We start from the raw sequence: 16,233 nt of genomic DNA, 5'->3' as shown, positions 1-16,233 counted from the left end.
AAAATACTGGAATTTCTCTAATGCTTAGCTGTAAATAAGTTTATTTGTAATTATCTATATAAAATTAAAGGAAATAAGCTTAGATAACCTGAAATCTTAGATAATAATGACAATCTGATTCTTGGGATGACAGTCTCTATATCCCTTTTAGTTTAAATTTAAAGCAAATAATTTTAGGGAACTTCTACAGTTCCATTTAGAATCAGGCAATTCTGAGGCTTTTTGGGAGAGCTAGTGCCTAAGGGATCTTTAACCTTCTAGCAAATTTCTATTACGGTCTTCATTTATAAAAATTCCTATGTGTATATTTTGTAACCAACAGGGTATAATCTTGCCAGTAAACTAAAAAATTGATGTCTTTTCATGTTTTTATCAAGGTCCTTGAGATTTGACAGGTAGAGGATTTTTTAATGGAATGAATAAGACAAAATAGGTTTTTATTTTCTTTAGTAGTGTTTTGTCCTTTCATTTATAAAGGGAAAACTAGGTTCCTTTCAGTAATTTAGATCCGTGTGCTGTTACCATGTCAAAGGAAGCAGTGAATGACGGAAGCCACAGTTGAGGCAGTCAGTGGAAACACAGAAACAAGGGTGCAGACAGTGGGAACATCCCCTGAAACTCTAAAAGTGAATGTGAATTTATTCCCTGACTGAACTTGGAAGACGAGTATGTCCGGATATACCACCCACTTGCAGATGCAATTATACCAGCAATTGAGAGACAGAGGGAGGAAATACTATAAATCTCTTTTAAATATTATGATCCTTAGGGACATACTTGCCTGTTGACCTTGGGCCTATGTAATTTCTGATAATGTTTTCTTTGGATTATTGTTATCTATAAAAGTTTGTGATTATGTGGAAAGATTAAAGTACATTATAGTATTAACTTACATTTCTGCTTTTTTTTAAAAAAAATTTTAGACTTGGGAAGATCCCCATGAAAAAGATAAGAGCACGAACTGCTTTGGAGATAATGATCCTATTGATGTTTGCGAAATAGGCTCAAAGGTTTGTTTTATAGACTGTATTAATTCTAACATGAGTTTTGGTTTATTCATGCCATAAAATTTCATTTTAGCCTCTAGTTCTTCAGTTCTTCAGAGTTCAAGCCTGTTGATTTCTCTGTTATCAGCCCCTCCTTTTATCTTCACTTTCTTGTCTTAAACCAGGGGTTGGTAAATTTTAGCCCTGTAACAAGTCAAAGCCAGCCTAACACCTGTTTTTATAAATAACGCAGGTATGCCCATTCATGTACATACTGTCTATGACTGCTTTTACACTACGACGGTAGAGTTGAGGACTTGTAGCAGAGATAATGTAGTCTACAAAGCCTTTTGTTATTATTTTATTATTTTATATCTACCATCTGACCCTTTATGGAAAAATTTGCCAAGTCCTGTCTTCACCTTCCTTGCCTATTATTTAGATAAAAACTTCAATTCTCATGAAAGTCATCTGATACTTTTTCATTTTTTGTGTGCCTGCTTCCAGGTTGCCACATCCTACTGAATAAAAACAAAATCCACAATTTCAGAGATTGATGCTACCCATCAATTCTTCTATATGTCTTTGGTCAGTTCTTTCTTCTATTTTCTACTACGTTTATTGTTACTATTTCTTGTTCTCTGCAGACATTCAACTCTTCTCCCTTTTTTCTCACTCCTAGAAGAATGTCTTACCTTTAATTGTGTAGAGCTCAGAAACCAGCACATAAAAACTCTCAATGTGGTTTAAATTTGTATTTCTCTGATGATTAGTGATGTAGAGCATTTTTCATGTGTTTCTTGGCCACTTATATTTCTTTTTTTGAGAAATGTCGGTTCATGTCCTTTGCCCACTTTTTAATGTTTTTCTTGTTGAGTTGTTTGAGTTGTCTTAGTCCTTTGTTGGAGGCATAATTTGCAGATTTTTTTCTCCCATTCTGTAGGCTGTTTATTTTGTTGATTATTTCTTCTGCTATGCAGAAGCTTTTTAGTTTAATTAAGTCCCATTTGTCTATTTTTGTTTTCATTGCATTTGCTTTTGGGGTCTTCATCATAAATTCTTTGCCTAGGCGATATCCAGAGAGTTTTTCCTAGATTTTCTTTGGCAATTTTTATAGTTTCAGATCTTAACATTTAGGTCTTTAATCCATCTTGAGTTAATTTTTGTATGTGGTGAGAGATTGGGGTCCAGTTTCATTCTTCAGCCTATGGCTAGCCAGTTTTCCCAGTACCATTTATTGAATAGAGTCTCCTTTCCCCATTATTTTTTTGTTATTTGTTGAAGATCAGTTGGTTATAGGTATGTGACTTCGTTTGTTCTCTATTTTGTTCCATTGATCTATGTGTTTATTTTTGTACCAGTACCATGTTTATTTTTATACCAGTAGTACAGCTATGTGGTATAATTTGTTGCTGGGTAATGTGATGCCTCCAGATTTGTTCTTTTTTGCTTAGGATTGCTTTGACTATTTTGGCTTTTGTTTGGTTCCATATAAACATTAGGATTGTTTTTTCCTAATGCTGTGAAAAAATGACATTGGTAATTTGATAGGAATTACACTGAATCTCCAGATTGCTTTGAGCAATATTGGCATTTTAATTATTGATTCTTCCAATCCATGAGCATGGGATGTTTTTCTCTCTGATTGTGTCATCTGTGATTCCTTTCATCAGCGTTTTGTAGTTCTTGCAGAGATCTTTTACCCACTTGATTAAATGTATTCCTGCGGGGTGTGTGTGTGTGTGTGTGTGTGTGGCTGTTGCAAATGAGATTTTTTTATTTGGTTCTCAGCTTGAACATTATTGGTATGTAGAAATACTATTAATTTTTATACATAGATTTTGTATCCTTAAACTTTATTGAAGTTGTTTATCAAGTCTAGGAGTCTTTTGGAGGAGCCTTTAGGGTTTCCTAGGTACATTATCATGTCATTAGTGAACAGAGATAATTTGACTTCCTCTTTTCCAATTTAGATACCTTTTATTTTCTTCTCTTGTGTGATTGGTCTGGCTAGGACTTCCAGTACTATGTTGGATGGGAGTGGTGAGACTGGACATCCTTGTCTTATTCTGGTGCTTACAGGAAATGCTTTCAACTTTTTCACATTTGGTATGATGTTGGTTATGGGTTTGTCATAGATGGCTCTTATTATTTTGAGGTATGTTCCTTCAGTGCCTAGTTTGTCGAAGGTTTTTGTCGTGAAGGGATGTTGGATTTTATCATGTGCTTTTTCTGTATCTATTGAGAGGATCGTATGGTTTTTAGTCTTACTTTTCTTTATGTGGTGAATCCCATTTATTGATTTGTATATGTTCAACCATCCTTGCATTCCTGGAATAAACCCTACTTGATCATGATGAATTATCTTTTTAATGTGCTTTTAAAGGACACAAGAACACCAGTGGAATGTTGAAGCCTCCCACTATTGTATTGCTCAGGTTCTTAGGTTTAGTAGTAGTTGTTTTATGAATCTGGGTGCTCTGATGTTGCCTGCATGTATATTTAGGATAGAACTTGATGACTGTGCCTTGGTGATATTCATCTTGCATAGTATCTCTCAAGTGTTCTCTGAATTTCTTGTATCTGGGTGAAAAATATGGAACACTTCATGAATTTGCGTGTCATCCTTGCATCTTATAGCCAGAGCAGTTTATTCCTTTAGTTAATAAGACTTGAAATAATACTTACTAAATATGAAATAAATATATGATTACCATCTAAAAAATAGTTCTCGGTTAGGGGTGTGCTCCTTTCTTTCATGCTTGGCTATGAGATGAGTGGTTGAATCAGCTGTAAGAAACATAGTGGTACGAAGTCACTTTTAACACCACATTGTTAATAGGCAGAGGGAAAGAAGCAGAGTCCTAGAAGTTGGTAACAGACTTAGAACCACAGATATAGAAAACTTTAATGTTCTAAGTCCCTTGAGGGATTTTGTATTGTCATTCGGTGTCTAAGAAAACTAAATGTTATACTTTCAGCATAGATTTGTTGAATTGATTTAGATTGAATTGAAGTGTGGTGGTTTTGTAACAATTCTACCATTTATTCCTAAGCATCTAGTTTTTGGTTTGATTGAGTTTTCCTTTCCACTTTTTAACAGTGTTACAGCAAAACACTGCTTTGTTTGAAATAAAACTGTGCCTTTCTGTTACATGTGAAGTCAAAGGGTGTGTCTCATTCTGAGGCAACTTGGTAATCTGCTGGGCATGCTTCCTTGCTTGGTTTATAACCCATACATGTCTTATCTGTTCTTATGGTGTTTGAAATTTTAAAATAAATTTTGTGAATAAAAGTAGATAAAACAATTTAGAATGTGCTTTTTAAAAGCTATATATGATTTCCAGGAATTCTGATACCCTGCTGCCAAAGTCATCTACAGGATTTCTCAACTTTGACACTATTGATATTACAGATGGATAATTCTTTATGAGAGAGGACTGTCTTCTGCAGCATCCCTTGCCTTTTCCTACAAGATGCTAGTAATACCTCCTCCCCAGTTGTGACAACCCAAAATGTCTTAGGATATTGCCAAATATCCCCTAGAGGGCAAAATTGCCTTTGGTTGAGAAACTCTCATTTAGTGTATCTAGTGTGAGTTAACCAGTATAACCAACTTTAAACTGGCAATTATGTGATAACTTCAAATTTGAACATTTTTGTTTTATAAAGGATCTTACACATCTTTTGGTCCCATGTACCATACCCTCCTGAAGACTTCTGTTCTCAAGGCTTTTTATTCTAGTTGTTCCTTATCTGACAGAGTTTCTAGATTATTTTCCACTCTGGTTCCTTTTCACTAGATCATCTCTGTTAATGCCCTGTTAGAATGGAGCAGTCTGGGCGCAGTGGCTCATGCCTGTAATCCCAGCACTTTGGGAGGTGAGCTAAGAGGATCTCCTGAACCCAAGAGTTCAAGACCAGCCTGGGCAGCATGGTAAGACTGAGTCTCAAAAAAATAATAATAAATAAATAGAATGGCATACTACCACAGCTAAACACCCTTCTTTAAATATGATACAGCCTGTATAAGTTAGCAATTACATATGCAGTTGTATAATTTTTCTATGGAGTACTTAGTTTTGATGTATATTCAGAGCTGCAAATATCATCCATATCTTTATAATCACTTGTCATATGTTCCTTTTGGACTTGAGAATCTAGAATTTAAGCAACCAGGGTCCAAACTTGAGGACATGTATCAGAAATACTTTGTGATTGCGGTTGGTAAGAAGCATGCCAGAGGGCAGGGACTGGGAAAGGAACAGACAGTATTTCAGACAATTGAGACCTCAACTGTAGAGGGAAATTCTTTGTTTATAATGTCTCTTCCTGTGGAGAGTGTTGTCATTACATTTCCTTCATAGATGTAACTTTAGCTATTAACCCCTGGAGGCATGCAAAAAGAGCAGCTGAGCTAACCACACAGCGGCTTCTGTGAGTTGGTGCCAGTATCAGTTCAGAGGATCCCATATAAATCTGCACATCTCCCGTTTTCCATCTCCAGAGCCATCTTTCCGTAATTTTTCAAATGGGAGTCTAATTTTGGAGTGGAAGCAGCTTAGCTGTTTACCTGTAATTTGCAGACTAAGGAAGATGAAACTTCTTTTTCTATTAAGAAACAGAAAAGCAGGTTAAGAAATCAGAGGTTTGGTGTTTTTTTAAGAATGCTGTAAACAAAGGTTACATGCCCTTTTATAGAATTAGATCACTGTAGGAAATAACATATAAAGTGTCCCTCGGAAAATCTGATTCCTTGTCTTTGATCCTTTAGAATATACTTCATGAGGCATATACGTTTCAAAAAAAATTTCTCCTAGTCTTTTTGTTTACTGAGAATGGTAAGGGGAAAAATGAATGATTTCTTTTAGGTACCCAAACCTTAATACTGATGCTTAAAGTACTAGTCTATAAACCATTATTTGAGGTGCTCTATATGAATTATCTCATTTATTCTTAAAACTGCTACTCTGTGAAACAGGTACTGTTATTTTCAATTTTTACATAAAATCATATTCCAAGGAAGTTAAGTAATTTCCCCAAACTTACATTGCTAGTAAATTGGCAGAATTGGAATTGAATCCCAGGTGTCTTGTTCTGGAGCCTGTGTTCCTAGTCTTTACACTAGGGATGTCCAATCTTTTGGCTTCCCTGGGCCACATTGGAAAAATAATTGTCTTGGGCCACACATAAAATACACCAACACTAGCAATAATTGATGAGCTAAAAAATAAATAAATAAAATCTCATAATATTTTACAAAAGTTTATGAATCTGTGTTGGGCCACATTGAAAGCCATCCTGGGCTACATGCTGCCCGTAGGCCGCGTGGGTTGGACAAGCTTGCTCTATCCCCTTCTGCCTCTACTGCTAATACTTGTGAGAATTGATCCACATATTTATATCCATCCTATTTTTATTCTTTACAATTTGCAGGTTATAGCCATATGATTTCAACTTTTATTATTTAAAATGACAGAATTCTAATTTTTGAGATTTACTTTATTAAGATACATTTGATTGAAGTCTTGATTTAAATCAGCTGCATTGCAACAAGTTTTTCTGCAAAAAGTTTGTGTTCTTTTGCTTTAATTTGATAAATGTATTTTTTTGATTGACATTTTTAAGAAATTATCTGATCAATTTTGTAGTTAAACACAAAAAAGTAAGTATTTTTTTCATTATAGAATAAACTTGAAGGTAGGTATTGGAAAGAAGTGAACCACTCACTTAATGATAACAGAGTTTCCGGAGAGAAAACTTAAGGGATAGGAGCTGTTTTATTATGGTTCATTTTGACATGCATATAACAACCTCGACCATCATCAAAAATAATTTGTGATTAATTTTTTAAATTGAGGTACAATTCACATAAAATTAACCATTTAAAAATATACATTAAAATTAGTGGCAGTTAATACATTCACAGTGTTGTACAACCATCACCTATATCTATCTAGTCCCAAACATTTCATGACCTCAAAAGGAAACCCCATCCCCATTAGCAGTTACTCCCCATTTCATTCTCTAACTGGCCCCTGGCAACCACTAATTTACTGTCTCTATACTATAGGTTTACCTATTCTGGATATTTCATGTAAATGGTCTCACATAATATGTAACCTTTTGTGTTTGGCCCCTTTCATTTAGTGTGCTTTTGAGATTCATCCATGTTGTAGTATGTATCGGTACTTCATTCCTTTTTATGGCTGAATAATATTCCACTGATGGATAATATTACCTTTTACTTATCCATTCATTAGTTGATGGGCATTTGGCTTGTTTCTACCATTTGGCTATTATGAATAGTGCTGCTATGAACATTCATATACGAGTTTTTGTTTGAATACTCTTATCCATTTTTTTTCACCTAGGAGTGGAATTGCTGGGTCATATGGTCATTCTGAATTTAACTCTTTGAGGAACCACCAAACTGTTTTCCCCAGCATGTTAACTCCCACGAATAATATTCAAGGATTCCAGTTTCTCCAGATCCTCACCAAAACTCATTATTTTCCCTTTTTGTTTTTTAACAATCATCCTAGTGGTTGTGAAATGGTATTGTGATTTTTTTAATTAAAACAAACTTATGTCTGATTTCATCTTAAACAAATGTGGATAATTATTTTATCCAAGAAAGTAATGCATTTAAAAAAATAGTTTTAGCCATAAATGTGAAGTAGATTTTTTTCTAGCTTTATTGAGTTATAAGTGACATATAATAAACTGTACATATTTAAAGTGTACACAAATTGATGATTTTTGATATAATTACATGCAAATTATTATCAAAAATAAGAAAATGAACATATTTATCACCCCCAAATGTTTTCTTACACTTCTTTGTAATCTCTTCCTTTGACACTCCCAACCCTCTGTCCTCAGGCAAGGACTGATCTGCTTTCTTAGTACAGTTTGGCAAGAGAAGAAGCTTCGGCTCAGTTTGGGGTATGAATCCCAGGTCTTCCATTCACTAGTTCTGTGATCTCAGGCAAAAATTATTTAACTGTTGTGAATCCCAGTATCTTTATTTCCAAGACAGGGATAATATCTACACTATACACTAGTTTTTGTAAGTGAAGAATAAAATGAAACCCATAGAAGACATACTCTAGTGCCCATCACACAGTGTGTGTTTGGTAAATCATTTTCTTTTCTCCTTGTGCACTATTTGTTTTTCCTTTTAAATATTTCACTACCCTTCTCTAGACTATCCACTGTCATGTCCCTAATCTAGATCCAAATTACCTCATATCTATAGTGTTATAGTCTTCTGATTTGTTAGCCTCTATCTTGTCCTTTTATCATATTAGAGAACCTACCGTTACACTCTGTTGCCTAGATCAGGGCAGTGGCATTGGAAATGAAGAAGGCACAGCTATGAGAAATGATGCACATAGTGTTGATATTACATGTTTAAACTCACATGTGTTCGGTCTTATATGCTGTTCTGCCCTGGGGTGTCTAAGTCACCCAAATAAGATTGTAAATCCTTGAGAACAATTCATTCTTTCTTTTAATACACAGTGCCTAATATAGAGCCAAGTACTTAATAGAGGCTAAACATGTGAGTGTCTAATATAATTGTGTATATTTCTTTGGAATTCAGATTTCAGTTTAGTTTATACAATCACGTTAGTCAGTTGTGTTAACTAATTACAATTCCATGCAGATTTATGTTAAGATTTTAGAATCAACTTCCAAATATTCTGACAGGATTTATTTGACTTTATGACTTAAAATTCTGGTATTTTTTCCCTCAAAATAAATAATTTCAGGACACAGAAGTGACTTTTTTCTACATACCTTGTTTTCTAAATGTAAAACTGCATTTTGAATTATGAGAAATTTGTTCTGAAGCATGTGTTCAAATTCCAGTTTTACAGTGAAAATCTATAGCAAACTAAATCTTTAAAAATAAAAGGATATATAGAAAGAATGCATGCATATAAACTTGATGTTGGCAGCTTGAGAGAACCTCACTGAAATAACTTTCTTAAGCACATGGAACATCTGCTTAAGTCGCGCTATTTCTGGGTTTCTCTTAAAATATTTTTGAAATATTTTATGAAACCTGTTTTGTCAATATCATTTATTATTTTCTTAAGGCTTTACTCTCTATTAAGTTTTACTTTTCACTAGTAACCGATAAATGTGGTTTGTTAAAAAGGTACTATGAAGCAATGTAAAAGGATTCTCAGGTATCTTTTCCCCTCAAGCAGCAGGAATCAAGTTTATATTATGTAATGGTACATACAGGTTTATTTTCTATTTAGTGTGAGTGTCTAAGCCTAGTGGATATCTTAAATTTCAAGATATGTGAATAACTTCAGTTTCAGCACAAATTGCAATAGGTTGAAACTGTAAACAGGTCCACTTTCTTGGTGCCTAATTTTTTAAATATATGGATTGCTTTTACTTACATAATGTGATGAGATTTTGATTTGTTAATTAAAAAATTGTCCTTAGACCTTAAGATGACTTTTTTCTTAACTTTTTAATTTTGGAATATTGACCATTATGTGAAACTTTGCAGGTAGGCATAAGGGAATAAGTTATACTCGTACTGAAAATCTCAGACTCATTGATGATAGCTGCCAGTGACAGGAGTAGTATTGCCACTGTAAGATGCGCCAGCTTAGTTAGTTACTCTCATCTACTCATTTCTTGTATTCTGCCTCTTGGTCATCTTTGATTCTCATTTATCTGTAAATTTTCTTGGTAATAAAATAATGCACTACACTTGCCCATGCTCTCTTATGTCCATAATTTTGGGGCTTGTTTTGGCAGTAGAATGAAATTAAAGGTTTTGCTTCAACTTCTGATTCCTCCAGATAGAAGAAGAAAAATGATCCCCTTTGTAGATTTAGAGCAGCCAGAGAAATTCCCTCCAGAATAGAGAAAGGAAAATATAGAGGAGAAGGTCAAGATGACAGGCAACTACCTATTGTGTGAGAATTCTGCAAACACTAAGCAGGGATATTAATTTAAACCACAAGGTAGTTATATTATGAATGAGCTTGAACATCTTTTTATACCCCTGAAGGCTGTTTTCATTTCTTCTGTGAATTGCCTGTTCTTCATGGTTTCTTCCATTTCAATTGAGTTTTTTCAGTTTATTTATTTATTTATTATTATACTTTAAGTTCTGGGTTACATGTGCAGAATGTACAGTTTTGTTACATAGGTATATATGTGCCATGGTGGTTTGCTGCACTCATCAACCCGTCACCTACATTAGGTATTTCTCCTAATGCTATCCCTCCCCTAGCCCCCCAGCCCCAACAGGCCTTGGTGTATGATGTTCCCCTCCCTGTGTCCATGTGTTCTCATTGTTCAACAACCACTTATGAGGGAGAACGTGAGTTCTGGTTAAAGTCTGTTTTATCAGAAACCAGGATTGAAACCCCTGCTTTTTTTTTGCTTTCCATTTGCTTGGTAGATCTTCCTCCATCCCTTTATTTTAAGCCTATGTGTGTCTCTGCACGTGAGATGGGTCTTCTGAATACAGCACACTGATGGGTCTTGACTCTTGATCCAATTTGCCACTCTGTGTCTTTTAATTGGGGCATTTAGCCCATTTACATTTAAGATTAATATTGTTATGTATGAATTTGATCCTGTCATTAGGATGCTAGCTGGTTATTTTGCACATTAATTGATGCAGTTTCTTCATAGCGTTGATCATCTTTACAATTTGACGTGTTTTTGCAGTGGCTGGTACCGGTTGTTCCTTTCCATGTTTAGTGCTTCCTTCAGGAGCTCCTGTAAGGCTGGCCTGGTGGTGACAAAATCTCTCAGCATTTGCTTGTCTATAAAGAATTTTATCTCTCCTTCACTTATGAAACTTAGTTTGGCTGGATATGAAATTCTGGGTTGAAAATTCTTTTCTTTAAGAATGTTGAATATTGGCCCCCACTCTCTTCTGGCTTGTAGGGTTTCTGCCAAGAGATCTGCTGTTAGTCTAATGGGCTTCCCTTTGTGGGTAACCTGACCTTTCTCTCTGGCTGCCCTTAACATTTTTTCCTTCATTTCAACCTTGGTGAATCTGACAATTATGTGTGTTGGGGTTGCTCTTCTCGAGGAGTATCTTTGTGGTGTTCTCTGTATTTCCTGAATTTGAATGTTGGCCTGCCTTGCTAGGTTGGGGAAGTTCTCCTGGATAATTTCCTGAAGAGTGATTTCTAACTTGGTTCCATTCTCCCCATCACTTTCAGGTACACCAGTCAAACGTAGTTTTGGTCTTTTCACATAGTCCCATATTTCTTGGAAGCTTTGTTCCTCTCTTTTCACTCTTTTTTCTCTAATCTTTCATTAATTTGATCTTCAGTCACTGATATCCTGTATTCCGCTTGATTGAATTGGCTATTGAAGCTTGTGTATGCTTCATGGAGTTCTCGTGCTGGGTTTTTCAGCTCCATCAGGTCATTTAAGCTCTTCTCTACACTGTTGATTGTAGTTAGCCATTCATCTAACTTTTTTTCAAAGTTTTTAGCTTCCTTGTGAAGGGTTAGAACATGCTCCTTTAGCTTGGAGAAGTTTGTTATTATCGACCTTCTGAAGCCTACTTCTGTCAACTCATCAAAGTCATTCTTCTTGCAGTTTTGTTCTGTTGCTGGCGAGGAGCTGCAATCCTTTGAGGAGCAGAGGCATTGTGGTTTTTGGAATTTTCAGCCTTTCTGCTCTGGTTTCTCCCCATTTTGTGGTTTTATCTACCTTTGGTCTTTGATGTTGGTGACCTACGGATGGGGTTTTGGCATGGATGTCCTTTTTGTTGATGTTGGTGCTATTTCTTTCTGTTTGTTAGTTTTCCTTCTAACAGACAGGCCCCTCAGCTGCAGGTCTGTTGGAGTTTGCTGGAGGTCCACTCCAGACCCTGTTTGCCTGGGTATCACCAGCAGAGGCTGCAGAACAGCAAATATTGCTGCCTGAAGCTTCATCCCAGAGGGGCACCCACCTATATGAGGTGTCTGTCGGCCTCTACTGGGAGGTGTCTCGCAGTCAGGCTACACGGGAGTCAGGGATCCACTTGAGGAGGCAGTCTGTCTATTATCGGAGCTCAAATGCCGTGCTGGAAGAACTACTGCTCTCTTCAGAGCTGTCAGGCAGGGACATTTAAGTCTGGAGAAGCTGTCTGCTCCATTTTGTTCAGATATGCTCTGCCCCCAGAGGTGGAATCTAGAGAGGGAATAGGCCTGCTGAGCCGTGGTGGGCTCCGCCCAGTTCACGCTTCCCTGCGGCTTTGTTTACACTGTAAGCATAGAACCACCTACTCAAGTCTCAGTAATGGCGGACAACTCTCCCCCTACCAAGCTCCCACGTCCCAGGTCAATCTCAGACTGCTGCGCTAGCAGCGAGCAAGGCTCCGTGGGCATGGGACCCGCTGAGCCAGGCACGGGAGGGGATCTCCTGGTCTGTCGGTTGTGAAGACTGTGAGAAAAGCACAATATTTTGGGCAGGTGTGCACCATTCCTCCACGTACAGTCACTCATGGCTTCCCTTGGCTAGAAAAGGGAATTCCCCCGACCCCTGGCACTTCCCGGGTGAGGCAACATCCTGCCCTTCTTTGGCGTGCCCTCCTAGGGCTGCACCCACTGTCCAACCAGTCCCAATGAGATGAACCAGGTACCTCAGTTGGAAATACAGAAATCACCCGTCTTCTGCGTCGATCTTGCTGGGAACTGTAGATAGGAGCTCTTCCTATTCAGCCATCTTGAAGGCAAGCTGCTATTTTTTTAACTATTAAAATAAACTTTAAGTCATTATGTGTATATATAAAACATATATTACAATAGAATATACTCATTTTAAGTATATAGTGAGTTTTGACATACGTATACACACACATAACCTCCTTCAATTAAAATATGAAGCATTTCCATCATCCCAGAAAGTTCCCCCTTTCCCCTTTGCAAAGTATTTCTGACTCCCAGCATTCTAGGTTGGTAGTGTTTTTAAGAATTTTAAAGATTTCATTTCTTTGTCTTTTGGCTTACATTGCTTCTAAAGAGAAATCAGCTGTCATTCTTATCATCGTACCCTTATGTAATCTTTTTTTCCCCTCTATCTGCTTTTAAGATTTACTCTCTGTCACTATCACTGGTTTTCAGCACTTTATGATGTGCTTCACTTTGGATTTTGTTTGTTTATTCTGATGGGTGTGTGTGTGTGTGTGTGCACGTGTGCTTTCTCAATTGTGGGGTTTATACTTTTCATCAAATTTGGAAATTTTTTGGATGTTATTTATTCAAATATTTTTCTGCCTTCTCTTTCCCATTCTGGAATTCCATTTATACATGAGATAGAATGCTGGATGTTGTCCCAGAGGATACTGGGATTGTTAATTTTTTCTTATCCTTTTTGTTTCTGTGCTTCACTTTGGAAAGTTTCTGTTACAGTGTCTTCAGTTTCACTAATTTTCTCTTTGGCAATGTCTATTTTGTTGTTAAGCTCATTGAGAGAATTTTTCTTTTCAGATCATATATGTCTTAGCTCTTAAAGTTCTATTTGGTTCTCTTTATGTTTTCTATTTCTCTCTTCCATATTGTCATGTTTTTCTTTACATCTTTGAGCATATTTACAGTAGTTGTTTTGAGGTTCCTATCTGTTAATTCTATCATCTAACATTTCTGGAAATGTTTCTGTTGAATGATTTTTAATTTTTTTCCCCATTTAGGGCTTACATTTTCTTGCGTATTGACAGGATCTTGGATGTTGTGTTATGTTGAGTGCCTGGATGTTGTTGTCTTCCTTTAAAGAATATTTGTTTTTGCAGGTAGTCACTTGTGAGTCAGTTTGGTTGTATCCAGGCACTTTTAAAACTTTGTTAGGACAGGTCTAGAGTAACCTTTATTTGAGAGCCAGTTTAGTCCTACCATTAAGGCATGCCTATTATAGGCTCACTAATGAATGCCCCTTGTGGTAAATGAGGTTTTCTTTGGGTGGTTGGAACTCATTTTATAGGTCTCTGGCCGTTATTCTTTGCCTTGACTTATAGTCTCATCCCCTGCATGCACAGGTTAGTGTTTAATCCGTGTCTCAAAGGAACCCCTATGTATATTGCTGTAGTTATTTCTTATTTCTAGTACCATGCCCTACAAATTCCAGCTGCCTCATCCTCCATTTTTTTTTAACCTCAGTGAGATCCCTGTCCTCTTACTGGGTTCCTTTCTCTCTGCCATGGTTTGGAATGTGTATTGAGCAGAAAGGCAGGGCAATCACATGTCTCTTCTCATTTGTTTACTTCTCTCTGGGATCACAGTCCTGTACTGCCTGTTGTTTAATGTCTGAAACGAGTGATTTCATATATTTTGTCCAGTTTTTTAGTTGTTTGCAATGGGAGGGCAAGTTGTTTGTTTATCTGTAAAATAATTCAATCATTGGTGAAAGTGGAAATTTTGAGAAAGTTAACTCTAAAGGGACATTGCAAGGCAGACTTTGGCTATTTTCATATTATTTTTAATTATTGAGGCTTTATTACATTTCAGTCTGTAGTTCTTTTAATCTTTTATATGGATTTTGTGACATGTGAGTAAACTCTCCAAAGCCTTGCAAATAGTGAATTTCTTTTCTCTTTAAAGATTCTTTCTTGTGGCGAAGTTATTCATGTGAAGATCCTTGGAATTTTGGCTCTTATTGATGAAGGTGAAACAGATTGGAAATTAATTGCTATCAATGTGAATGATCCTGAAGCCTCAAAGTTTCATGGTAAGGCTGTTACTTTCCAGAAAGTGAAAGCAAATTAGTGTGTCATTGGAATTCTTAGAACTTAAAAGAAGTTCACATAGGGGAGTTAAATGTACTTTTTAAAAAAGAGAGAGGAAAAGATGTAGATAGACAAATTATATTTTAAGTGAAGAAAGTACATTCTACTGGTTTCCCTCTATTCCCTTTTTCTTCCCTCTCCTGTCACCTCTCTTTCACTCTCTTCCTCTCCCTTTCACTCCTTCCTTCCCTCCTTTCTTCTTTACTTACTTCCGTGATTTTCATGGCCCAACTGCTGTTGGGAATTGTTTTGAAAGCATCCTTTGACTAGGAATAAAAACATACGATACTGACGTTTTTACCCTGAAATCTCTTTTGTTCATATGACTAACAAGAAGAAACTAAGGAAGGAGTGTTCATTGATGACAAAAGCTATTTCTGCACCTAGTTTTTTCTCTTCTTGTACAAATGAAGGGAAAAGTAACTGCCCTCTAACGAAATTTTGATGTCCTAGAAATTTTAAGTTCTGGAAATAGCTTGGCATGATTTAATTTTGTTTGGAGTCAGACAGACTTCGGTTTAATTTCTGGCTGTGCTACTTCCTGGCTGAGTGACTTTGGGTAGATCATTCCTGAATTTCAGTTGCTCATCTCTAAAGGGAGATGATTATACCTACTTGTAAAGTTGTTGGCAATATAAGAAATGATTTATTTAAAGCATCTGACTTTCACATACCAGTGTTGAATATATGACAACTATTATTATTCTTTGGCCAATTTTTCCTCCATTTTTCTTTCCTGTTTTATTCTTGCTCAGGATCCTCTTTCCTTGTAAACCTCAATTCTAAACTGGAAGATATTACCATTTCTAAGATGACTGAACCTCATTAACAATATATTAATCTTAGGTTATGTACCTTTTCTTGCACTTGAAACCGGAAGAGATTTCTTTTTTGTCATTCTTGTATATAATTGAGAAAGGAAGAGGTCTGATAGGGTGAAGTGCATGTAACCTCAGGATCAAAAGTAAAATGTGAAAACTACAATTAAAATATGAGCCTCAAGTCTATAAATCATATATATTCCTTATCTCATTATTTTACCCGGATTTTTTCTATTTTTATACTTTTCATATACATATATATGAGAATAGTAAATAAATTTTATTTAGTTAAAAACATTTTTTAGCACCTTAACTGCTCCTCAAATGAGAATTGATAAGGTAATAGTGCCACAGGCAGCCGAAACAAATCGTACACCTAATTCATTTGTGATCTGCCACACTAAAGTCATGAAACTGTACTAAGGGATGCCCCTTTAAACTGAAAAAGCTGAGCACCTGAATGAAAATGAAAATATTATTTAGAGAGTAGTAGTTCAATACTGTTGGAGATGTGATTTAACATTTTAAACTGTCTACCATGTAACAAGCACTGGTGCCTGTTATAGTAGATACTATTGTTCTTAACTCAGAAGATGCTCAGAGAATGTAAGTGACTTGCCCACGTTTGCAAACATGTAAATAGTATACAGTTTGAACTCAT

At 36.1% G+C, this 16,233-nt stretch overlaps 1 protein-coding gene across 5 annotated transcripts in view; it reads left to right on the top strand.

The window, feature by feature from the left end:
- Positions 1-16,233, top strand: part of PPA2 (inorganic pyrophosphatase 2) — a 113,795-nt gene that overhangs the window by 40,253 nt on the left and 57,309 nt on the right. For 3 of the 5 annotated variants that reach the window (XM_054484614.2, XM_054484613.2, XM_054484615.2), the window contains exons 6-7: positions 924-1,010; positions 14,567-14,693. In XM_054484614.2, coding sequence (XP_054340589.1) covers positions 924-1,010; positions 14,567-14,693 — 214 coding nt within the window. The remainder of the gene's footprint in view (positions 1-923; positions 1,011-14,566; positions 14,694-16,233) is intronic. The other 2 variants (XM_054484617.2, XM_054484616.2) reach the window with 1 other exon arrangement.

The sequence above is a fragment of the Pongo pygmaeus genome, chromosome 3 (assembly GCF_028885625.2).
Source record: "Pongo pygmaeus isolate AG05252 chromosome 3, NHGRI_mPonPyg2-v2.0_pri, whole genome shotgun sequence".
Lineage (NCBI taxonomy): Eukaryota > Metazoa > Chordata > Mammalia > Primates > Hominidae > Pongo > Pongo pygmaeus.
The sequence above is the reverse complement of the archived record's forward strand: the minus strand, read 5'-3'. Positions and strand labels throughout refer to the sequence as shown.